Source organism: Rhinatrema bivittatum, chromosome 1 (genome assembly GCF_901001135.1).
Source record: "Rhinatrema bivittatum chromosome 1, aRhiBiv1.1, whole genome shotgun sequence".
Lineage (NCBI taxonomy): Eukaryota > Metazoa > Chordata > Amphibia > Gymnophiona > Rhinatrematidae > Rhinatrema > Rhinatrema bivittatum.
Window position 1 is genome coordinate 87466486 of NC_042615.1, and position 25567 is coordinate 87492052.

The window sequence follows — 25567 nt, forward strand, 5'->3', positions numbered from 1 at the left end:
GAAGTGGTGAAGACCAGAACTGTGAAAGACTTCAAAGGGGCGTGGGATAAACACTGCGGATCCATAAAGTCAAGAGGCCGCCAATGAAGAGTGGGTGACTCGCCAGAATGATGGCTATTGACACAATACCCTTATTAAATAAACATACACATGCTTACTGTGACTCCTACATCGCTCTAAGCTTCAACAGCAAGAGGTAATGGAAAAAAGGATTTGCACTCACAAAGAGGGGAGTAGCTGGCTTGTTACGGCGGTTACTACCCCAAACCAAATATGCCTGATACTTCACTTTCAATGCATATACAGCATAGCTCTCTGCTTCAATGACAGGGGAGAAGAATAACTGATACTTCACACATCCAGCAGAGCTCTCTGCTACAACGGCAAGGGAGAAGAAAAGGGTTCGCACTCAAAACGCGGGGAGTAGCTGGCTTGTTACGGCGGTTACTACCCCAAACCAAATGTGCCTGATACTTCACTTTCCATGCATATCCAGCATGGTTCTCTGCTGCATCGGCATGGGAGAAAGACTGATACATCACGCATTTCCAGCATAGCTCTCTGCTTCAACGGCAGGGGAAAAAAAAAAATTAACAAACAAACAAACAACAAACAACGGCAGGGGGAAAAATAAAACAAAAACAAAAAACTGATGCTTCACGCATATCCTGCATAGCTTCAACAACAGGGGTGAAGAAAAAAAGGATTCGCAATCACAAAGCGAGGAGTAGCTGGCTTGTTACGGCGGTTACTACCCCAAACCAAATGTGCCTGATACTTCACTTTCAATGCATATCCAGCATGGCTCTCTGCTTCTACAGCAGGGGAGAAGTAAAAAAAAAAAAAAAAACCAACAAGAGCTGTACAACATAGTCTAGGTAAAACAAATAAGCATGGGTGTAGCTTGCTTATCGCGGCAGTTACTGCCCCTACTACCCCTAACTAATCAAGCTAGATATTTCACTTGCATGCAGCTCCATCACTGCTCTCTACATTAATGGTGGGGGTGGAAGGGGAATAGAACAAGGAGCTAAGAGTAACAGATAAGAAAGAGAGAAAAAATGTGTGAGGCTTGCTGGGCAGACTGGATGGGCCATTCGGTCTTCTTCTGCCGTCATTTCTATGTTTCTATGTTTCTATCTAATATGGGGCAAAGCGCTGATGTTTTGGAATGAGGAAGTATCTCAAACAGAATCAGTTCCCTTCTTGTGACTGTGTAACTTGCTCTATTGCTTGATCTAATAGCCGAACGTTTAGCTCGTCTGAAAATTTGGAGCTCATGTGGAGCAAGGTGATTCATTATTGATTTCTTATTCAATGCCCGGTGGTATTAGTAATAAATATTGGCATACATGAGTTCCTTCTGATCAGTTGCAAAGTCTGATTGTATTATATGGTTTATTAAGTGATTGTATGTCCATTCATTTTAACTGCACATGTTTTTTAATTTGTAAACTGCATCAGGCAAACTATGTAGAGAGCGGCGTATAAAATTTCATAAATAAATAAGAAATGAGAAGGATGAGGACTGCATGATGACCTGCTGGCACGCTGGGATGGAGAGGGAGCAGTGGTGGTGAAGCCTGATGGAGAACTGGCCGGCCAGCCAGTGGGAGGAGGGTGTGAAGAGAGAAAGAGAAAGCTGGGCAGGGGGGAGCAGACAGAGAAAATTGGGGACGGGGTGGAGATAGAGAGAAATCTTGCTGAGGGGGGGGGGGGTCGGGTCAGGACAGAGTGAGTGAGCAGAGGATCTTATTCGGGGATGAGGAAGATGGAGCAGAGAGAACTGGAGGATAGCTTCAGCCTAGGGGGGAGGGGCAGAGAGATAAAGCTGGACATCTTGCTGGAGGCATTGGGAGAGAAAAAGAACTGAAAGGAAGGGATTCAAACATGGGGAGAAGCAGAGAGAGAAAGCGCCGTGGATCTGAGCTTGGTGGAAGAGGCAGAGAGGAAACTGGGGTCATCACACGCTCACTCCTCTCATTCTTCCACACATACACTTTCTCACACACACACACATGGCCACATATACACATTTCTCACCCACACACACTTTTCTTCATTTCACTCCCATGCTCACTCACACTCCTACATCTCTTTTTCTCTCTTATTCAGACACTTGCTCACTTATTCTCTCTCTTTCCCCCATGAAGTTAGCAAGTAGCACATTTAAAACTAATGGGAGAAAATTTGTTTTCACTCAACGCACAATTAAGCTCTGGAATTTGTTGTCAGAGGTTGTGGTTAGTGCAGTTAGTGTAGCTGGGTTTAAAAAAAGTTTGGATAAGTTCATAGAGATGTCCATTACCTGCTATTAATCAAGTTGTCTTAGAGAATAGCCACTGCTATTACTGGCATCAGTAGCATGGAATCTACTTGTGTTTGGGTACCTGCCAGGTACTTGTAGCCTGGATTGGAAACAGGATACTGGGCTTGATGGACCCTTGGTCTCACCCAATATGGCAATTTCTTATGTTCTTAACCCACCAGCAACTATAGTCTCCTTAAGGCCTGCTGTATTTTCTCCTCTTCCTTCAGTTGCCCTGGTCCAGGGATCTCCTCCTGCTTCTGTTTTTTCTGGGCCCTGCTTTTGCAGCACATCACTGCTTTCAGATGTTGGCCAGGAGACCAAACAATTCCTGTAGAATTTCAGTATCTGCTGGCCAAATCTAGAAAGTTTCCAAATCCAGAAAGTTGCGACAAATAAGAGCAATTATTTTCAATTTGGGGCTCCCGTGAATGAAACACACCTTATTCATTGTATTCGTTTGAAAGGAATGCTTGGCCATGGCCTCGCCTAGGGCAATGGCTGTGACCCAAAGCAGGGGCCATGGCCTAGGTCTGAGGGCAATGCCGGTGTCTCAGCTGGGGCCTTGGCCGAGACCCCCCCCCCCCTCCCCCAATCTGGGAACAATCACCTACCTAATCCATCTGGTATCCAATGGCCAGCCAGGTCCTGATACCTGGGCCTTGGCCCGGAGGCCTGGTCCCAATACCGTGGTCTCAACCCAGACCCATCGCCGGGGCCCAATGCCATTAAGCAGTCCTCTTCTGTCTTCTTTCTTTGTAAACTGACACTGCCTTGGTGTCGGGCCTCGGTTGGGGTCAAGGCCCCAGCCACCAAGCTATAGCGTTGGGCCCGGGCCCGGGCCCTGGTTTATGCCACGGTCCTGGCATTGGGCTTAGGTCCAGATCAAGGCCCCAGTGTCTGGACCCAGCCTCCAGGCTAGGCCATAGTGTCAGGTTTGGGCCTGGGTCCTAGCTTGGGCCCAGGTCATGCCCCAGCATTGGGCCTGGGTGTAGGTCGAGGCCCTGGCCCTGGCCTCCAGGGCAGGCCACACCATGGGGCTGAGGCTCACCGATCAGGACCCAGTTTCCCCGAGGCAAGTCCCAACGTTAGACCTTTGCCCTGGTAGAGGCCCTGGTGTTGAGCCTGGGCCCAGGATCCATCTGAGGCCAAGGTCATGGTGGTCTACAGTGACTTTAGCCTGGACCTAGTCTCAGTCTGGGCCTAGGCCTCGCTGATGGTGGATCCCCCACCAGACTGGGTAACTGGAGGCTGGTGGGGGATCTTGGCTCCGGCATTTTTCCAGGAAGGTGAGAGGCCCCAGTTTAATTTTTTGGGTTTTTTTTTCGCATGATGAAACAAATCAAACATTGCACGAACCTGAATTTGCAGGAATTAACCTCCCAGAGTGAACCAAAAACAAAAATGAATGATTTTTCCTCTGCATACCCCTATTGGCCAATGTACTGTGGCTGTTTCTAGGCTAAGGATACTCTGAGGTAGGCAGATGGCTGCATAGATGGAGAGCAAAAAGAAAGCTGAGGGGGAGGGGAAAATCGAGAATAAAAGGCAGAAGCAGCACTAGTAGTGGGGGAGGAGAACGTGCTGGGGAAGTGGAGCTCGGGTATCCTCAATCCTGGGTATCCCTCAGCCATTCACACCTAGGTTGCTACCTATACAAATTTACAGTTATTACTAACAGAAGTTGATGAATTTGAAAGGAAATATGGGAGGTTTGGCATGGTCCTCTTAATAATTGAAAAGGAGTGTTGCCAGACCATGCTACTATATTTCCGGGCACGGTGGCAGCTCAGATCCCTTGGTTCTGGTTACAGAATAATAAACTGCATCATTAAAGAGAGAAAGCTCTTATGTGGTAGAGAAAATTTAAGAAATACAAGCATATGAAAAGACCTTGCTAGTAATAAATGTCCTCACTTTCTTTAATGCTGTGATCAGTATCTGAATCCTAGATGCTTTTACGATTAAATATTAAGTCCTTTTGTGCAATGCTGTGTAGACAGTTTTGTTTTTTTTTCTAAATACAAATAAATTTTCAAGGCAAAAGCGAGAAAGTGGCATACTAACTTGCTAATGGAATTTTATATGCAACTCTCAGTGGAATACTTTAAGGAGATTACCTCTAAATGACTTTGCAGTGTAGAATGGAAAAAAAATCATATTACCGTCCTTTATCTTACTTCCGCATTTAAATGCTACATTTTGTAGATGTTAAGATGCTTACTAATGTAACTGGTATTGAAACATATTGCTACCAGGAGAATAAAAAATGTGTTAAAAAAATTTAAGTATCTCGTTGGCTTACCTGCAGTCTGCCCTTTTATTTGTTTACTAGCTTGCTCTCGTGTGGTCAGTATTTCATAGCTCGACGCCATAAGTCTGATGTTGTTTGAGGCCACAGGTCTGCAAAAAAAGGTTAGCTTTCTCCCAATAGCAATATCCCTGCTTCTGCCTCCTTCATTATCATGCTTCTTTCTTCTCCAGGGCTGATGCTACTGGATATGCAAACTGTGCATCAACACAGAAAAGCTACTGGTGTGTGGGGGGTGGTGTTGGGGAGGAGGAACAGTGGCGGCAGCTGCAATCACAGTAAAGCAGATCCGGACAACCGTAAAAAAATCAGAGCTATCAGCACTTTTAATCACTATTTCTTCACATCTGCTGTGTACACAATCAATAGCTGCACCAAGTACTGGTATTTAGCATAACTTTACTTTTGTGTCTCAGGTCGTTTGACTCCTTGCATTGATGCCTCTGACAGGACCTTGAGATCCTAACTTTCAGTTCAGTACCGATACCAAGAGCTTAAGGAGGCGAAGTTTCTCCTGGAAATGGAAAGTGAAGAAGAGTAATAGCTGCTATCTATTCTGTTTGTGCTGCCGGCCAGTCACAGAAGGAAGGGTTTAAACAAACAGTTTTGTAATGTTTCTTCTATTAAGTCTCTCCTTCTTATATTAATATTCTTGTGACCTTTTCTTTTGCTAAGCTCATTACCGGTGCATATAAATACAAGGGCTCGCACCTCGTGCACACCGCTGGGCGGTCGGGCGCACTCACCAGCTCCCTCACGTTCAGGTCTTCTGGGGCAGGCCGGGCGCGGGCTCCTTGTCACAGCGCCGATAAAAGTGAGCGCCGTCGCCACCATCCCCCCCTTTTCACTTGGCGGCGACGGCAAGTGACCCCCCACCCCCACCAACCAAAGATATACATGTATGAAGAATAGCAATAATTGTTAACTTGTTCCACTTGTTGTATCAAATTGCATTGTTATGTCGCTTCAGCATTTATAATTGCTCACTCTCTCATTTTTTTGTGTTTGTTAATTGTTGGAGTGTACAATTGTGACACCACATGTCGCAGTTTTAGGCGGGTGCACGAGTAGGTAGGCCTGGACCGGGGCCCCCTTGCTAGTAAGAGCACGGCAGGGGGGCCCGGACGAAGGGGCCGCCTTGCTAGGAGACACGGCGGGAGGCTCCCGGGACTATTAGATAGATACAGATATGATTAGGGACTCGTGCATCTCATTTTATTAGTTCCCGTTTTGAATTGTTAATACCACAATAAAGCTGCAGCCTCTTCAACCACAAAGCCTGAACCTCGTATTTCTAGTTAAGACTTAGCAGGTTCTGGTTGGGAGGGTGAGTGGAGGTGAGTGTGCCTTGCATGAGCCGTCTTGACGTTAGTGTGCCCGGATGCTGCTTTTTTTTTTTTTTTTTTTTTTTTAAATTACAGTACCTTTCTAAAATTTGGCAACCTTAAGAGAAAGGGAGAAAGACAGAGGGGAGGGGGGGGGGGTTATAAGGAAGATGCAAGGGAAGGACAGAGAATAGGCAAATGTGATGGAGTAAGGGAAGAAGCAGAGGGAAATACTGATTTAAAAGGTCTGTGAGTGGGGATGACAAATGGAGTACAAAGGGAGAGGGATACAGTGAATGAGGAAGGGGAAAGAAATAGAAGGCTAGGAGGGGGTAAAGAAAAGGGAGAACAACTGGTTGAGGGTAAGAGAAAGAAAGCTGTTTAGGAGTAAGATACCTGAAATAGAGAGTTGGTATGGCATGATGGCAGAATAACTTAGGGATGATATGCAAAATAAAGTATAAAATGCTGATGGATAAAAGAAGTCGAGGAGAAATGGGGAGAAGTGACATAGGGGAGCTGGAGAAAGAAGAATAATGAAAAGAAAAACATGTAAAGGAGTCAAGAGATAAAAGTAGAGGAAAGAGAACATCATGAGCTGGAGAAAAAGGCAAAAATGCTTTATTTTCAATTTAAATATCTAATTATGTAGAGTTGAGAAGTAGCCCAGTGATTGCAGAGGCTCGCTGAGAATCAGGGAAGCCAGGGTTCAAAGCCTGATGCTATTTCTTGTGACCCTGGACAAGTCATTTCCCCCTCCATTGCTTTCTGTACAAGTTCAGATTGTAAACCCTCTAGGGACAGGGATATATGTACTGTACCTGAATGTACAGTTGTGTGCAACGCTTATCCACCCATGGTCAGATTGTACATTTCAGTGAATAGAAGTTGACACATCCTCTACATAGTACAAAATTAAATATATCAGCTTTCTGTATTATTTACTATAATTTTCTGTAATAATTACTATATGCTGAGTTTAACAGACTGAAAATAATGAAATAGTGAACATGACATGGGCAAACGTTTGGACACTCTTCCAGTTCATTTATTAGTCCTTTTTAAGTTAGCCAACTCATTAAGTCTTCAATTAGTCAGGTGAAGACAATTTCATAATTGAACAAATATTTTGAGTTTCTAACTTCTCAGGTTGTGATTGTTGTGTCTACTTTCAACAACATGGGCTCCTCAAAGCAGCTGTCTGAGCATTTGAAAATGAAGATAATTCACTCTTACAAAGCAGGGGGAAGGCTATTAAAAAAAATTCTCCAAATACTTCCCGGGTAGCAATTTCAATTGTCAGAGACATTAAGAAATGGAAGTTACATGTAATTGTAGAACTCAAGGCAAGATCTGGAAGATCAAGAAAAATCTGATAGACCTGCCCAGAACTGCAAAACAGAATCCATAGATCACTACAAACGACCTGCTGAAAAGTTTAACTTACTATGGAGCAGTTGTCCACAGTAGTGTTGTTCACACATAAATGATCTGCATAGGAAAATTGCCAGAAGGAAATCTTTTCTATGACATCACAAAAGTCATCATTTAAAATATGCAAAACAAAACCTTTTAAGCACAAAACTTTTGGGAACAAAGTACTTTGGGCTGATGAAATGAAAATTGAACTGTTCGGTCACAATCACACAAAATGCATATTTTTGTATAACACAGGATATAAGTCGTTGCATCAATAAATAAAATACATTAGCAGAAAAAAAAAAGAGTGAAGTGTTTGAAGAACACATTGCTAACAGTAAAGCACGAGGATGGATCTCTTATGCTCTGGGGTTGTGTGGCAGTCAGTGGCACAGGAAATATTATGCAGATGGAAGGAAGAATGAATTCAACTATATATCAACATATCCTGGAAGCTAATGTCCCGCAGTCAGTTAAGAAATTGAAACTGAAAAGAAGGTGGATATTTCAACAAGACAACAATCCATAACATACCTCATAATCAGCCATGATGAATTTACAGGAAAGAAAGATGGAGATTTTGGAATGGCCTTCAGAGTCCCAGCAATATCGAAAATCTATGGGGAGATCTCAAACATGTTGTACATGCAAGGAGACTAAAGGATATTTCTGAGCTAGAAGAGTTCTGTATGGAAGAGTGGGGAAAACGTCCAAAAGCAAGAATAGGAAGACTCTTAGCTGGCTATAGGAAATGTTTGGAAATCTATTTCTGCCAAAGGAGGTGTTAGAAAATACTGACTCAAAGGGCGTCCGAACTTTTGTCTGTTAAAAATCAGCAAATAATTTTGCATTAAAAACTGCAGAAAGATATGTTTACAGTAACTTTTTACCATGGAAAGGCTGTCTGCTTCTGTTCACTTTAGAGATTCATTGAAAATTAATCTGACCAGTGGGGTGCCTAAACTTTTGCACACAACTGTATCTTTCCTTGCACTAAGAAAAAAGATGAGCTAAATCTAAACAAAAGTAAAATGTTTAATTTGTTTTTATAGTTCTAGCTAAATACCTGACACCTGTTCTACACTTGTTGGCTCTTTATCTTGTCATTTTTTAGGGGGTATGGGGGGGGAGGGGGCATTGACATGCACACTATAGTTTGCTTGTCTCTCCTGCATCTCCCTGAAGATCATAATGCAACCTGGGCTGTCTGAATGTGGATTATAGAGTTTGGGTTTTCCCCCCCTCAGGATTGGTATGACCTAGGTGGCAAGCTGCAAGGGGCGGTAACATTCTGCCCCTTTATCCTCACTTCTGACTCCCCCACCCCCCTTCTGTGGCACAGCCAGGTATCAGGGCATGGGGGCTGCGGCATGCTCCCAATTTATATACCCACCCTGGACATGCTTCCAAAGCAAGTGGAAGAGACATGGCCACTGTCGTCACAGGAGGTATGAATTCATGGCAGCTCAGAGTCCCCAGATTCAGGCACCTGCACAACTGCCCCCATTTTACATTTGAGGAGCCAAGCAGGTGTATTGGCAGTGGTGGAGACCTCAGTAGCCTTTTGAAGGATGAGTGTAATAAACACCATCAGCAAAAGGATGAGGGGGAAGGAGGTATCATCAGGACTGGTGCTGACCAGGGGTTGAGGTGAGCAGGAAGGGTGAGCCACCAAATTTTGAAGCAGCACAGGACAACCACAAACCTTGCATGGATCTGCTCTTCCCTCCCTTTTCGTACATGGCTGGATCCAGAAATTGGCTCCCCAGGCTTCCTCTTTCCTAAGGAACCATTCTGAGATAGTCAGTGCCATGATGTAATATGGTCTGGCAAAATTCCTTTCACTTAAAGACTCCTTGGTGTCTATTTCTGCCTTACTAGCATTTGTCTGAAGCTGGAAGAGCTGAGCTCATCACACCAGAGGATCCTTTGAGAGAGAGAGAGAGAGAGACCATACTGATTAGACCTTTGACTGCTCTATGGAGAGCTGTCCATTCCAGTTAGGGAGTTGCAGGGAGGTACTTTTAGAACACAGTATGAGAAATCTGTATATACAGTACTTTCCTTTTAACCAATGTCAAAGATCAGTATTATTTTATAGGAGAACTGGGTTCAAGTCTCTTGTAAACCATGCCTCCACTGGGTTCAACTAGACCAAGGGTAGCCAACTCTGGTCCTCAGGAGCCACAAACAGGCCTGGTTTTCAGGATATCCACAATGAATATGCATGACATATTTGCATGCACTGCTTCCATGGTATGCAAATTTATCTCTCTCACACATAATCATTGCATATATGCTGAAAATTAGACTTGTTTTTGGCTTGAGGACCGGAATTGGCCACCCCTGAGCTAGGTTAACATGTACAAGACTTTGTGCATTCAGCTACTTTTCCCCTAAAATATGGAACATGTTACCTCTAATGCTGCACTTGGAAACTTGCTACCATACCTTCTGGAAAAAAGTCAATGTTTGGCTGTTTAGCCAGGCCTTCCCCTAGACTCAACAGCAAAGACTCATTTTCCAATACTTGCCTATCAGAAGTTTCCCTGACTGCGAATTCCACAAGGTTCACCTACTTCTGGGCTACCTCTATCTGTTCTTAATCTCTTTTATACCACTGGTATTTAACTTACTTAACAATATATGCAATGTATACCCAATGCACCCACTTCTGTATTCCTACCTAATGTACCCTACATCTTACCTATTTACTTGCTATCTACTACATATGTATCTGGTAATTATCTAGTCAAGGCCTTGTTACTTTATGTAATCTGCCTTGGGCCTACTTTTAGGAAAAGGCAGAATATCAAGTGCTTATAAAAAGCCAATGGGCTTGAAGATTCAAAGTGTACACACTCCTCAGGGGAGCATATGGTGGATAGCATGGATGGTTCACTACTGGTGGAAAACAGAGAACAAACTATTCGGTGCCAAAGACACCGTCTTCCAAGTTTTCAATTAGTTAATGATTGCAGTTTGCCCAAAACATCATCATTAAGGGTAAGTGGGACAGACACAGAGGATAAAGTGTATATCAAGCACTAAACCTTGATTTAAAAAATATAGCCCTCTGTAAAGATTATCAAACAGTTACTGGGGTTACTAACCATTAGTAACTGGGATCTTCCATGTATGCTTCATGAGCTGTTTCTTTTTCTTTTTTTTTTCTTTTTTTTCTTGATAAATTTTTATGTTTTTAACCATAATACATTCGATATTCATAGTGAAATACATAAACAGAAACATTATGAGAAGCCAGGCATATATGTAATAGTACGTAATAGAGGTCTAACAAAGAAAGCTGAACAGAAAAACTTGCCCCACATTTAGTACAACTGTCTTTGACATGCCTTTAGATCTATAAACTCTAACTACTACTCCCCTTCCCTCTCCCCAACCCTCTTTTCTTACTTTAGCCGTCCAATATTGCTTGTGATTAAGCTCACTATTGAATCGTATTGATAAATAAACCTTGAACCTCTACTATACCAAGTTCCGTACAGTTAGATTATGAGACCTTACTGATCTTAATTATTATTATGGTTGGATACTTTGGAAGAGTGCAGTGTGTATATGGAGTGCTAGTTTGTTATATGTAAGGCTCTTTTGCTTTCGACTAAGGCCAAATAAGGTATTAATCTTGGTAGGACTTTGTATGACCAAGATGGATGAGAGTATAGTATAAAGACTTCATCAAGATGAGCTCTGTGTTTTACCTTGATGTAGCTGTCATGGATATTGTGATCAATTAAAGCACTAAGTAGCTTGTTTGTACAACCTGTGGGAAAATACACTAAATGTATCTGTTATTTATGTCCCCCAGTGACTCAGATATTAAAGTTGGGGGAGATTCTGCATGGAAACAAGAGGTAAAGAATTTTTTAAAAGGCTGCCAAATTCGAGGGTCATCTCTTTTTGTTTGGCGGTGGCCAGTGCCACAGACAAACTCCATAATTAAGAGTTTAATCATTTTGCGTTCCCAAACATTGTGAGAAGGGGGATTCGGTCCCATCCAGCATGTCAAAATAGCTTGTTTAGCTGTCAGTCTCACCTTATATTTCTATATTCTATATTTCTATATCTATAGACCAATTGTGAATACCCTTCAGATATGAGCTGTTTCTTAATGACAAGCATTTCACTTTGTAAAAAAAACATTGCAGTACAAGCACTTTACCCCAAAGACATTTTATTTCTATTAATAAAATTTTACAACAAATATTTAACATCTACATTTTAAACCTGAATGAAATAATCACATGAAAGGCATGATAAACTGAATTTTATACATATTGTACTTCTATGTAACAAGCCCTTGTTACAAAAAAATTGATCTAGTGTCTCAAAAAAGATAGAAAATTCATACATTATATTGTGTAGCTTCTAGCAGAACTAGTAACAATTGAATATTTAACAGACTAACACCATTAGACTATTAAAAGAGGTACTTTACTCACATAGTTTAATAAGTACAAAATTGTGTTTTCTGATCTTGTGTAACCTTTAGTAGTCTTATATAAAATGTGCTACTTTTTCTCAAAATAAAAATATAGACACATTAGTGTCAATGCTGAAAGCTGAAGCCAGCTTCTTTCTAGCCAAGTTCATTTAACAAAGCTTTCATATTTTATATGAATTTTCAAGTACACCATTTAAAAAAGATTAAAGACAGGAATTTAATAGCATACAGTGTTTCATACAAATGCGTAATGCAAATATGACTTCACTCAAATAACTCACTATTTTTAATGACCCTAATTTTTCAATAGCACAATAGATCATTTTATTTAATGCTTACATTTCATTGATTTTTTGTAATACTTTGGATCATAAATGAAATTGCTTTCTTCAGAGATTAAATGACCATTTAAATCTGTGTACAGCAGAACCAGCATGCATGTTATTTCTTAAACAGCAGTGTGATGTCATACTGCTATCTAGTGTCACAATGAGATCATTATAAACAAATTCAGCTTGGTCCTGCCTTAACTGCAGGAAATAAGTGTCTTGCAATTAAACTAAAATATGTTTTCATGTTATATATACCGCACAACCACACTGCTGCTAACCCTGCATTTGAGCACATACTGTGATACTATCTCATTAAGAATGCAGCTTTATTGAAAATTTAAACAGAATGTTGCCTTGCCTAAGTTTTATATACTTTTTGCTGAACTTGGTAAGACATATCCGCTCTTTCTTTCTTCCCCAGATGTCCTCCAGACACTGCCCCTAGCTGCTGTGGGGTCCAGCCAGTAAACTGCAGGCAAAATAGCTTCCTGATTGGATTTCTCAGAGAATGGATAAGAAAGCAAGCTTTCAATTAAAATAAGTGATTGAGAACTGTATGATGCATAATAGAGTTACAAAGTGTACAGTGCTAACTGATAATCAAGGGAGAATTTGCTAAGATAGTTGCTGCTTTAAAAATAGGAACCTCTCAAATTTAAAGTTTACATTAATAGTGTAAGATTTATACCAATGGTTACATTTTTACATCTTTCAGATATTTAAATATTTTTATATGAAAATAAGAGACCAAATACAATACTGTATCTGCAGTTGTGCTTGTCACTGGCTTTGAGAGTAAGCTAGAATACTATTTAGTTCATGTCATCTGTAGTGGCCAATTTTAAGTGCAAAGTAATCACAATGGCATATTGGAACTGAAAACACATTCCAGGCACAGTTTCAATGACTGAGGGATCAGGACACATGCACGATGAAAGAATCACAACATAACAACATAACAATGGTTAACAAGTTAGTAAGGTATTCACAGTGTCTGTTTAGTGTCTTTTATATTCCAGTTAAACACAAGTGCATTGCCTACCAATCACTCTTGTTCATCTACTTTTCTTTTAAATTACTCCTGGGCATACAAATCATTTGTTTTAAATCTTAGTCATTCTCAGATTTGTAAAAATGTCTAATTGACCCTGTTCTAAGTAGCAGTAACTGAAATTGGTGATACTAAAGAATTAACCAAAGTTGTAGAGAGATATTATTCAGTTATAATCGAATGGTGCTCAAACTGGTCCTAGGGTAACATTCACCCCCCCATACATACCCTCCAAAGCTAGTCAAGTTTTCAGGATATCCCTAATGAATATGCATGAGATATATCTGTATACAATACAGGCAATGCATGAATTTCCATGCATATTCATTAGGGATATCATGAAATCCTGACCAGTGTGAGGGAGGAACATCAGCTGAGAACAGTTTGATTACCACTGTTCAACCCTATTGAATCATATATATTAGACCCCTGGGAGAGCTGAACACAGAGATACAGATGTGACTAGTTATCTTCTCATTTACACTCTGCTATCATATATCACCCAAATGATTCAGAGAAATATTGATTCTCAAGTAATAGTAGTACATATGTATAAATATATGTACATCTAGACCGGCATGCCTATCCCACATAGTTGGGATTTTTATGCTAGAAAAGGTAAAACAACCACATCTTATTGTCCAATTTGTACTTCTGTGGTGGGAAAATGCTCTCTACAGGAGAGATACATGCTGGGCCTCAGGTCTAAATCAAGTACACCTGAGTGCAGAAATAACTCGCATCACTTTAATGCAGTAAACCCCCCAGTCAGAAATATGAAAAAGAAAGCCATCAGCAGAGAGTAAAACCCATTACAAACCATTTCTTTTTGCCACTGTTTGACTAGGTTTGTTCAGACGTTACTGAGGCTCTGTTACGTCAGTCAGAATTTATCTCCCAGTGGAAGAGTATTGCTTGGATTCTTTTCTTTATTATTAGTGTTAGTGAAAGACAGCACTAATCTGAGAGAATCTAACTTTCTCTTCAGAAGAAACCCCATACTAACATTTTCCAATTTTCTCCACACCACCACCACCACCATCACAACTCAAGAATGAATACTACTTTGTTAATTAAAGGTTTACTGTTATCCCACCGTCATACACAATCAAAATAAAATCTAGCACAGATCTATGTCAGAGGTAATCGCTCACAAGGAGAGAACCCAGCTTCTCCTTACATAACGTTTTATAAATTAATCTGTTAAAATCATAATCCCAAGAATTTAAGTATTACACACAGAATTCCAGCTTAAAAAAAAAGAAATAAATTATTAGTTACAGCCTTGTAAACAATTGTTTATATTTAGTTTTTCAGTACGATAAAACTGAATAACAGTACAAGGCACAAATTACACTTAAGAACTCAAAGTGAGAGAAGCAGCTGATGCGGCCTTCTTTGTTCGCTGGTGTAATTGTGCTAAAAAGGTATATTGTGTACTTTTTTCTTGTCATAATGTATGGCATCACTGCATTTTCCCCCCAACATAAAACCTTGTGCTTGTTTATGGCTGCAGTGCTGTTTGGAAATCTGTGGAAATTATTCCCCCTTCAGACATTCTCCACAAAGCTTCCAGGGAAGAGCCCGGTCCTTCCATTTCTCTGTAACGTGCCTTTGAACCAGCCATCCTCGCGTTTCTTGTGAACAAAAACGATGTCTCCTTCCTTCAGTTCCAGCTCGGCTTCGCTCTGGGGAGGATAGGATACCACCACTCTGTATCTGTGCATGAAGAGGGATTCAGGTCAATTTTACACAAAGGAGCTTGGGGATAATTTATAACTCATGCAAATTGCCAGAAGTGGAAGCTATCAGAGGTTGTTTATAGAGCTCAAATTATTTTTGGCTCAAAAATTACTTTGCATTTTAATTCATTGAAATATTGCTACAGGTTCTGACTTTAAATGCTCATAAAATGTACATTTTGGTGGTTTTTTGTTTTGTTAGTTTTTTTTGTTTTTTTTTAAGTTTATTTGTTTGTTTTTTTTAATATGCTTAAAAATCAGTGTTTTTACATTGTTATAACATTTAGGGGTAGATTTTAAAACATGTGTGCGTCCATGTGCGCGCGCTACCCGGCATTCACACATGGACATGTGATTTTATAACATGTGCGCGCAGGCACGCGCATGTTATAAAATCGGGGGTCGGCGCACGCAAGGGAGTGCACAATTGTGCACCTTGCATGCGCTGAGTCGCGCTGCCTTCCGCCGTTCCCTCCCAGGCTGCTCCGAAATTGGAGCGGTCTCAGAGGGAACTTCCCTACCCCCCAACCCCACCTTCCCTTCCCCTACCTCCCCCACCCTTTCCCCCCTACCTTTTTCTTTTTCTTGTTGTAAAACTTACTTCAGCCCTGGGGCTGAAGTAAGTTGGGTGCGCCAGCTCACTGCCAGTGCGTGATCCCTGGCACAGCAGCTGTGCAGAGGCCTCTGGCCCTGTCCCTGCCCCACCCCTTTTTGCAAGCTCCGGGACTTACATGCATCCTGGGGCTTTACACGCGTCGCCAGGCCTTTTGAAAATAGGCCCAGCGCGCGTAACCCTTTGAAAATCTGGCCCTTACTGTTTTTTTTTTTTAATTTTTATTTCAAACAATACATTTTATAAATACTTAGCAGAAGCACTACTTGCATTTTCCCCCCATTCAGCACAGCCTATCAGTCCACCACAACTGCAATACAAACTGGCCAAGGCCAAGCACTCTCCTCCCCACAGCTCCAACACAGCCCCAGCACTCTGCTCTCCCAACAGAGTCAAACAATCCCCCTTCCCCCCAATAGTACGGCCAATGCATATCAGACCACAGGGGCACAAACATACAACAAACGAGGACTGACAGGCTGAATCATATGACCTTTTTATGGTGGGATTAGATGAAGTTACATATAATTCCACACCAGTCATAGAAGAAATGCAAAACTCACAGGACCCACATGTTGAAGTGTCGTGCAATTTATACAGTTAAAAGGAGATTAACTGAACTTAAAAGTTGTTTAAACACCGGTAAGATCTCAGCTCCAATGGTGTCTCATTTTATTAAGGCACAACACACTTTTCAGCAAATAAAATGAACCATTATAGATCAAGGACTAGTAAATGATAGATGTGGAGGTCACCTGAAAAGATTATCCTTAAAAGAACAGATGTGGATTTTTAACTTGAATTCAGTGGTGCCTAAAAGTTTATATAAGTCTATAGAGTGGTTCAATATTGGGCAAGCATTAAGATGTTGTAATAGCTATATCATTTAATTGGAGTTGAATCTTGTCAATCACTTTGAAAAGTTTTTGTTTGTCATTTCCGTTACAGAAGGAAGGATCAATTCCAGCGCGGCTGTCAGTTCCCCTGATGCTGAGAGCTGAATGCTTAGAACTCTTGAAATGCTGTTCAGCATCCTGTGACTGGTCTAATATATCTCGCTTTTTGCCTTTGAATCAAAAAAAGAAGCTTTCAATCTTTCAAGATTTGATTTTGTGAAAGCAATAAAAAAAAGACTTATCTACATAAAAATTTAAAAATTAACAAGTTTAGCAGATGCTTATGATAAGTGTTTCCCTGCAGCACCCAGGCTATTGAGGTGTAATTGTTTAAGGTCTCTGTTAACACTGGGAATAATGCAGTATTTATCCTCTTTGTACTGAGTTGTTTTTATCTGTATTCGACATTGTAAGCATGCCATGACTTAGCCATCTTTCTTGGTGGGCTGGTAAAAGAAGCTGCTTCTGCTGTGGTGGTCCTGGGTGTGGAGTTGCTTATTCCATGGCAGAAATGAACATGGGAGCAGCCACTGCAGTGTTTCACAACCCAGGAAGAGCTACCACCCTCAGGTCTCAGCTTGGGAGGATTTCTCGCAGCTGCCAAGAATCTATCCAGGGAGAGATATCACAACTACTCGCCTAAGGGGAAGAAAAGCAGTGGGGTATGAAAGGTGAATGGGCAATGAAACCAGAAAGAATGAGGAGGTAAAGGGGAGAGAGGGAGGAAGTAGTGAAGGAAGAATAAAGACAAAAAAGTTTAAAAAAAAAGGTAAAATAAGCAAATAAAAAAAATAAAAACACTGAGCAAATTATTAAAAATATAAAAATTGAGAGAAAAATAGGAAAATTTTGTAACAGTAAAAAATTAAAAGAAAATTTGGGCAGGGTGGGATGGATTTTTTCTCAGCTTCTAAAAGTTTTGGTTGGCATCCAAGTTTTCTGAAAAAATTCCAACTTTTACCATTGTAGTGTGTGACCTGTGGGGGTCTGGGTGTGGTATAGTCTGTCTTGGTCTAGGTATGAAGCACCGGTTTCTCTCTGTATATCTGTCTGGGTGTGAGGCGTCTGCTTCTCAGTGCTCATATGAGCTTACTCTTGTCAGCAACTTGAAGAGAAACAAAATAGGGACTCTGAACCACTGGTTGACAGTTTGGCTGCCTAGTGAATCCCTTCATATATAGCTATCAAGTAACCCATCTTGGGGGACCCCCTAAGGCAATTGCAAGAATGGAAGGGAGCTGTGACTCAAAAAGTTTACTCATCCTTGAATTAAATGATGTACTGACACAATTATGATGTATATTGAATATGTTTATCCGAATAACTGCTATCTGGACTGTGTTTGAAAATGGACCTCCTTATGGCTTAATGCCAGATCTATATGGTCTAAATGGCAAGAACTAAAGGATTTTATTGCTAATCAGCATTTGGATACATTATGTATTACTGAAACTTGGCTGTATTAAGTGGGCACAGCAACACTGCATGAAATGTGTCCCAATGGCTACTATATTTTACACCAGTGGTTCTCAACCGGTGTGTCGCCAAGAACACGCAGGTCTGTCGCCACACTTCCCGGTCCCTCGCTGACCCAGCTGCTCTCCGGTCCTCCTCCGCCCGGGCTTAAAATGCTGTCAGCCCGGGCGGAATGCGGCAGAACAGCTGGAGTCAGCGGCACCGGCATGGTCTCCTCTCCCCCCCCCCCCCCCACGGCCCCGAAGAGGAAGTGGTGAGCATTGGGTGCGTGCGCGGGAAGAAGAGACCATGCTTGTGTGGTCAGCGTCCGTCCGACGAAAAGAAGAGAGGCACGGTCTGAAGAATGAGCAGCGCGGCTCGAAGGAAAATGAAGAAGAGCGTGAACCCCCGTGGCCGATGGGACTCCTCCTCCGCGAGGGCTGAAAATAAAGGAGGTTAGCTGCCACGAGTTCACGGGAGGGGGGGGGGGAGAGAGAGAGAGTGAATGAGCAAGCATGTGTGTTTGAGATCCTGTGTGTGTTTGTGTGTGAGATAGCATGTATGTGAATGATTGAGAGCCTGTATATGTGAAAGAGAGTATGTCTGTGATTGAGAGCCTGCCTGTGAGAGAGAGAGCATGAATGTAAGTTTGTGACTGAGAACCTGTTTGTGTGAAAGAGCATGCATGTGTGATTGAGATCCTTTGTGTGTGAGAGAGATCATGTGTATGTATGATTAAGAGCCTGTGTGTATAAGTAAGAGAGAGAGAGCATGTTGTCTGTGTGTGATTGAGAGCTGGTTTATGTGAGGGAGCATGTGAGTATGTGATTGAGAGCCTGTGTGTAAATGAGAGAAAGAGAGGACATGTTTGTAAGCATGTGAATGAGGAGTCTGTGAGAGAGAAAAAGATAGCATGTATGTGGTGTGATTGAAAGCCTGTGTGTAAGCGTGAAAAGATAGACAGCATGTGTGTAAATGTGTCATTACGAGCCTATATAAGTGAGAGAAAAAGCATGTGTATATGTGAGTGACTGAGAGCATGTGTGTACAGGTGTGTAATTGAGAGCCAGTGTGAGAGAGAGCACTGGTATGTGACAGAGAGAGAGAGGAGAAAGTTCCAAGCAAACCACCCCTCCTCCTGCTAATTCAAAACAATCTCAGGAGACCTGGATATCAAATGTTCCCAGGTATCCAGAGCAAAAAAAATTTTGTATCCTTATTTTTCATTACTGGGTCTTTGTGTCTATTTTGAAATATTTTATTGGTATCTAGAAATTTTTTATATGTTTTTAATTATTGGATATTCCACTCATCAGCTGTTTGGAAATAATCTGTTCTTTTTGTTAGTATGGTTTTACTGCTACTGATTTTATATTTCTTGATTTGTTTTATAAGGATGGGTGATGTTTCTTTTTTCCTTTATTACACTGCATACAGAGACTCTGGCTTGTTGCAGTTTCCAATTCAGTTTTTTCTGCATGCTTCTAGTTATGCGTTTTGGTCTCTTTATTCTTTGTTAAGTGAGGGTCAGCACATGTGATTCAGGTGAGGTTTTTTGCTGGCGTGTAGTTTCTTTGTAGAGCTCTATAGCAGCCTGGCTTGGTCCGTTTCCTAATAGGAGATGTATTGGTGTCTTAAGGCCTGGTGTAATATTTTCAGTGTTGCCTTTTCTTAGGTAAGGTGGTTACTGTTTAAATGCTGGAAATTGGTGCTGTTTTGGTGTGGGATGTTTACTATTTATGCAATTTCTGTTCAGACAGAATACGTATCTTTTCCTTGTGTCATTTTAAACAATAAAAATAATTACCGGATCTTTACTTTTTATTTCGGCCGTGAATTGTAATGAGCAGTGTGTCACACATGTGAGCGTGGCCTGTCAGGTGTGTCACGAAGGGAAAAAGGTTGAGAACCACTGTTCTACACTGTTCTAAGTTAAGTGACAGGAGAGGAGGAATGGCCATTATGAGTGTTTCAAATTTAAGGAGATATTTCTGCAACAATTAGAAGGTTCAGAATATTGATTTTTTTTATAATGCAGAGATTTATATAATTTGGGAGTATTCTTGGTATGTTGGGCTCCTCGGGATACTTCATCCATTTGATGACCTTTTATATTTAATAGCAGAAGTACATTCAGACTTTGTGAATTGTTAAATCTAGGGAATTTTAATGTTTGGTACAATCAACGTTTGGAGATAATGTACACAAAATGTAAAGAACCTCTGTTAGCCATGCAGTTTTGTTATGTGGTTGTATATCCGACACATGAGAAAGGACATACCTTGGATTTGATTTGGAGAGATCTAGGTCATTGTAGGTTAAAATTAAGTGCAGTAATTAATACCCCTGTTCCTTGGGTGGATCCGTTTTTAATTTGTTTTTAACTTCAGGCTGTTTAGATAAGTATATCCTTAGTCAAACTACTTATAAATATCATTCTATAACAGATTTAACCATTGCAAGCTTTGTCAAGATATCAGCAAACTCGGTATTATTCCTGGAAAAAGGGTTATTCAAGCAGTTGTGAAGCACTAGAATGAGAAGATTTCTCATATTTTGTATATTGTTGCTCCTTTAAGGGAGTGTAGTTTTAATTTTAGTTCAACTCTTTTTTATTGAAATTTGCCAAAACCATATATTAAAAAATCCCATAGGGGTGAGTGGCTTATTCACACCACCACAGAAACCATTAAGAAAAATAGACCCCCCCCACAACTTCCATTACCAAACTGTTTTTAACCATCCACAAGAACCATACCCACCCTCTCAATTATACCTCCTCCTCCTCATACAACAACTGTCATCATAGGGGTGATTACAACTCAGAATGGAGGAAATTTCAGTAACAGTTGCTGGAGAGTTTACGTTACATCATTCAGTATCAGACTGCCTACTCTGTGAGGCAAGAATTATAAGTAAGAGTCCCAAATTTTTTTACATTTTGTTTCTTAGAGATATTTTCTCAATTTACTTTTCGATAAAAAAAATATAATATGAAATTTCTCATCAGTCAGGTCAAGGAAGGAGGATCCAATAGTAACCAATTCTGTGAAATAGCCTTTTTTTTTTGCTGACAATAATACCTTCCCCCCCCCACCCCCATAATTTTATATACTTATCTGAAAAAGATACATCTTGCAAGTTATCAAAAAGAAAAATGGAAGCTTCCAAGAAAGCTTCATCAGAACATGAGTTACCTTAAAAATATATTGCTGTACCTGCCCTCAAAACATTTGAATGATCGCACAGGTCCAAAACTGGTGACAGAGTACTCGCCTCCTCTTGGCATTTAAGACAATTACTGGATTGGCCAATCTTCAACAAAGGGTAAATTTTAAAAGCGTTGCTTGTGCTAAAAGACCCATATATATATATATATAATTATATGGGCCATGAGTAAGCACCGTGTATTTTAAAAGCTGCATGTGTGATTTAGAGAATGTTAGGGTCATTCTGTAGTGGACCCAACAGTTATGCCCGTAAATCTTTATTTTAAATCCGGCAGCCAAAGCGCATGTTTACTTCTGCTCTCTATTTATGCCTAAATCGACTGGGTGAAGTGTCTGGGTCAACTGGGAGGCGTACAGGCTGAAGAATCAGAGGGGTCTGGATGTCCTCGAAATGGTCTGGACAAACAGGTGGACTAATTGGTAAAATTGGGAATGTCCTTCACATGAGCACGTTTTAAAATCCTCTTACCTGCGTGCATTAAAGCCAAAGTCCTAAAGAAGATATGCGAAGTATGTTTGCTCGAGTAACTGCTTAAAATTAGGAGCACATACATGTGCAGTAGGTGTATGTTCTATCATATACACGCAACTGCATGCATGATTTAAAATTTCAGCCATGTCCACTCGTGCATCCATATGCATTGGCGCCCATGCTCTTGTTTTAAAGTTACTATCTATGAGATCGATTTTAAAAGTGTTGTGTGCACAAAAATGCCCACATATGCACATATGTGGGCCTCGTGCGAGCAATGCGGATCTTAAAAAGTTGCGAAGTACGCGCGCATATGCTCATGTGCGCGTCACAAATAAGAAGGTGGAAAAGGGGTGGGGCATGGGCAATCCCGGTCGGGGCCAACAGTTACTCGTGTAACTCTGTATTTTAAAACCAGAGAGTGCAGCGCATGTCAAAATTTGCTATCCACAGAACTTTACTGCTGCTCCAGATGAGGAGCAAGTCTGTAGATCTCGAGTTTTAAGGCTTACAGGACAGGGCGAGGGGTCTGAATCAACTGCGGAGTATGCAAGTTGAAGAACCAGAGGGGTCTTGAAGACCTCAATATTAACTGATGGACTAACTGGAAAAACTGGGTGGTTCCTGGCACAAGCATGTTTTAAAATCCGCCTACATACATGCATAAAAGCTAGCAAAGTCCTAGGAAACATACGCAAAGTAAATTGTGTTGAGCAATCTCTTAAGATTAGGTGCACACGTACATAAGTAAGATGCATTTTAAAACATATGCGTGCAAGTATGTGCATGATTTAAAATTGCAGCTCGTGCACCAATATATGCATGCATGGGCACACACACTTGTTTTAAAATTATCCTGTAAGTGTGAGATGTTCCAGTTTCCCTACCTCTTTATTGGTAAGATATATCGATAACATTTAGAAAACACAAAACCATCTGGACAGGATCACTATTTATAAGAGGCTTACTCTCTCAGACAGTAAAAGAGGTGGCTAAGGCCAGAGGGATGCTGGGCTGCACAGGCAAAATAACATCATATATATGGAAACTAAATTTTTATTATTTATTATTATTTTTATTATTTTAGTTCTTAGGTTTATTTATAATTATTATGAACGAGTGGATCCCGACAGGAAACTCTGTACCACAATTGAGGATGCAGAATTCTTCTCTGTCAACAGGACCAGAAAAATAACCATCATAAGCCCCTGAAGAAGTAATTCTACGAAACACGAGCCATGTTGGGCAAAGAAAAATAGTGACTCTCAAGTGAAATGTCAGCTTGAGCAAAACGGAGCGGCGGCAGCTCTAATAATAAACGGAGCAGTGGCAGCTCTAATATAGAGCGATAGCCCCGACCTTTGTTTCATCTGCCAAAAGAAAAATATAGTGATTCTCAAGTGAAGTGTTAGCTTGAGCAAAACGGAGCGGCGGCAGCCCTAAAACACAGTGATAGCTCCGATTCTTTTTATATCTGTCATCACAACGATAAAGTGAGTTCTATCCATAAGCTTGATACCACAAGCAAAAAAAAGTTTACTGTGTCCTACATTCTCATGAACGGAAATCAATGAGTAAAAATCTTACAATTACAGTCTAAATGAGTCAGACTGTCTAAAGCTTTGAATAAGCTACTGTTGCTACAATTGAGCATTTTATGAGATTCCTGTTCATAATAATTATAAATAAACCTAAGAACTAAAATAATAAAAATAATAATAAATAATAAAAATTTAGTTTCCATATATATGATGTTATTTTGTTGATTTAGGATTTTATTACATCATATTTATCAGTTCGATATCACAGTAGGGCTGCACAGACAGGCATAACCAGAGGGGAAAAAGTCGTGATAATGCCTCTGTATAGGTCAGTGGTAGGCCTCATCTAGAGCAGCGCTTCTCAACTGGTGTTGCGCAACACACCAATGTGTCGCCAAGCACCAGCTGGTGTGTTGCGGCTCCTGGTGTCCCACAGCCCCAGTTATACTTCCCTTTACCTTTTTCCTGCCCCCGCGAGCCAATGGGAAACCTCCTCCTTTCTCCCTGCCCCTGCGGGCCAATCGGGAAGAGGAAGCCTCTGATTGGCAGGTGGGGCGGTTTGAGGGGGCTGGGAGGAGTGGCAGTGTCCAAGTGTGTGGCGGCGAAGAAGCCCGATCCTGTGGCCGCCACGGGCTGGAAGTGCTGAAATTAAACACAGCGGCGAGCCACAAAGAAAAAAAGGCCAGCCACGCCAGGAACCACGATAGAGTAGGGATTCCCCAAAGCGGCAGTGAGTCGCAAGTACGAAGAGGCCGGTTGCTCTGGAGATTCTCCCCCCCATGCAACAGTGAGCGTGGCAGAACCTCATTTAAAGTAAAAGTGGCACTCAACCATGCTGATTACAGATGGGGCAATTGGAGCTCCCAGCAGTCGTAAAAGCAGGCAGATGGGGGGGGCCGCGGGAGCTTAGGAATATCCCGACAGCCAGAAGAAAGGCTTGAGTGCTGTGGCATATTTTTATAAAATAAATGTTTGCTGCTTCAGTGTGGCTGAGAAGGCAGCGGCAGCCCTGGGAAATCTGCCACTGCGAAATTAAAGGGGAACACAGCATTGGGGCTCTAAGCAAAGTGAGTGTGAGAGACAGAGACTGGGCAGGGAGGAGATTGGGGTGAGTGAGAGAGACTGGGCAGGGAGGAGACTGGGGTGAGTGTGAGAGACAGAGACTGGGCAGGGAGGAGACTGGGGTGAGTGTGAGAGACAGGGCAGGGAGGAGACTGGGGTGAGTGTGAGAGACTGGGCAGGTAGGAGACTGGGGTGAGTGTGAGAGACTGGGCAGGGAGGAGACTGGGGTGAGTGTGAGAGACTGGGCAGGGAGGAGACTGGGGTGAGGGTGAGAGAGTGTGAGAGAGAGAGTGTGTGTGTGTGTGTGTGTGTGTGTGTGTGTCTGTCTGTCTTGTGGGCCCTAAAGAAGAGGACCGTGAGGACAGAGCTTGAGCAGCCGCTGCTGCTCCTGGTACATGCTTTCAAGGGAAAGGAGTAGGAGAGTTGCTGGAGAGGGTAAGTAAAGGTGGCATTTTAAAGTTTATTTTTCTTGATTGACTGCCATTTTAATTATTGAGTATTATGTGATGTGTCTGCTGTTTTGAAATATTTTATTGATATTTGGACAATTTTTTTTTTTAAACTTATTTTTATTAGTAAGTTTTCTTGCCACAGTACAACATATATAGTGCACACTGATAGGATAGTCACAGCTATCAAAGCATATCGGTTACACAGGTATTTATGATAAAAAACACACAACAAATCTGAACCATAACCTGTGTGAGACAAAAGGTGCAACACAAGATACTGGCAAATGATTTAGGCAACTTTCCCCACCACCCACCACCCCCCATCCCTACCCCCTTCCCCTCCCCGCCCGAATATTAACCAAAAATTGAAACACTAAGGTTGATAAGAGATGAGTAATTCCAGCAACGTAGGGAACTTCCAGCAAGGTAATGAAAAGAAAAACAATAGCAAAAAAAACAAAAGAGCCAAAAAAAAAAAAGAGCCAAACCAGGCTCCCATTGCATATGCTTTTGTCGTGCAAAGACACATGAGTAGGCAACATGTCAAGTCCAGTCCAAAGGCCCGCTCAGTCATAACAAAACAGATGAGGAGCAGGTACTGCAAGAACAGACACTGGACAAGCTCCACACTTCATCACGCCATTGGGTCCAGAATCATACTCCTGGCACGAGAATTCAGGGCCAACAAATAGGGATTCCAAACCTCCAGGAAATCCGAATATTTCCTTTGCGATGGTGAGGTCTTGGCAGTCATGTGTTCATATACCACCAGTCTATGTAATTGCAACCTCCAGTGTAATACCGATGGTGGATCCTTGCTCATCCATTGTGTCAAAATCGTTTTCTTTGCCAACAACAAGGTTTTGCACAAGAAGCAAGTCTGTTCCCAAGAA

General features: G+C 41.5%; 1 protein-coding gene across 1 annotated transcript in view; it reads right to left on the reverse strand.

Moving 5' to 3' along the window:
• Positions 1-14276: 14276 nt before the first annotated feature.
• SH3RF1 (SH3 domain containing ring finger 1) overlaps positions 14277-25567 on the reverse strand; it is a 321835-nt gene continuing 310544 nt past the window's right edge. The window contains exon 12 of the mRNA XM_029573678.1: positions 14277-14930. Coding sequence (XP_029429538.1) covers positions 14762-14930 — 169 coding nt within the window. The 3' untranslated portion in view covers positions 14277-14761. The remainder of the gene's footprint in view (positions 14931-25567) is intronic.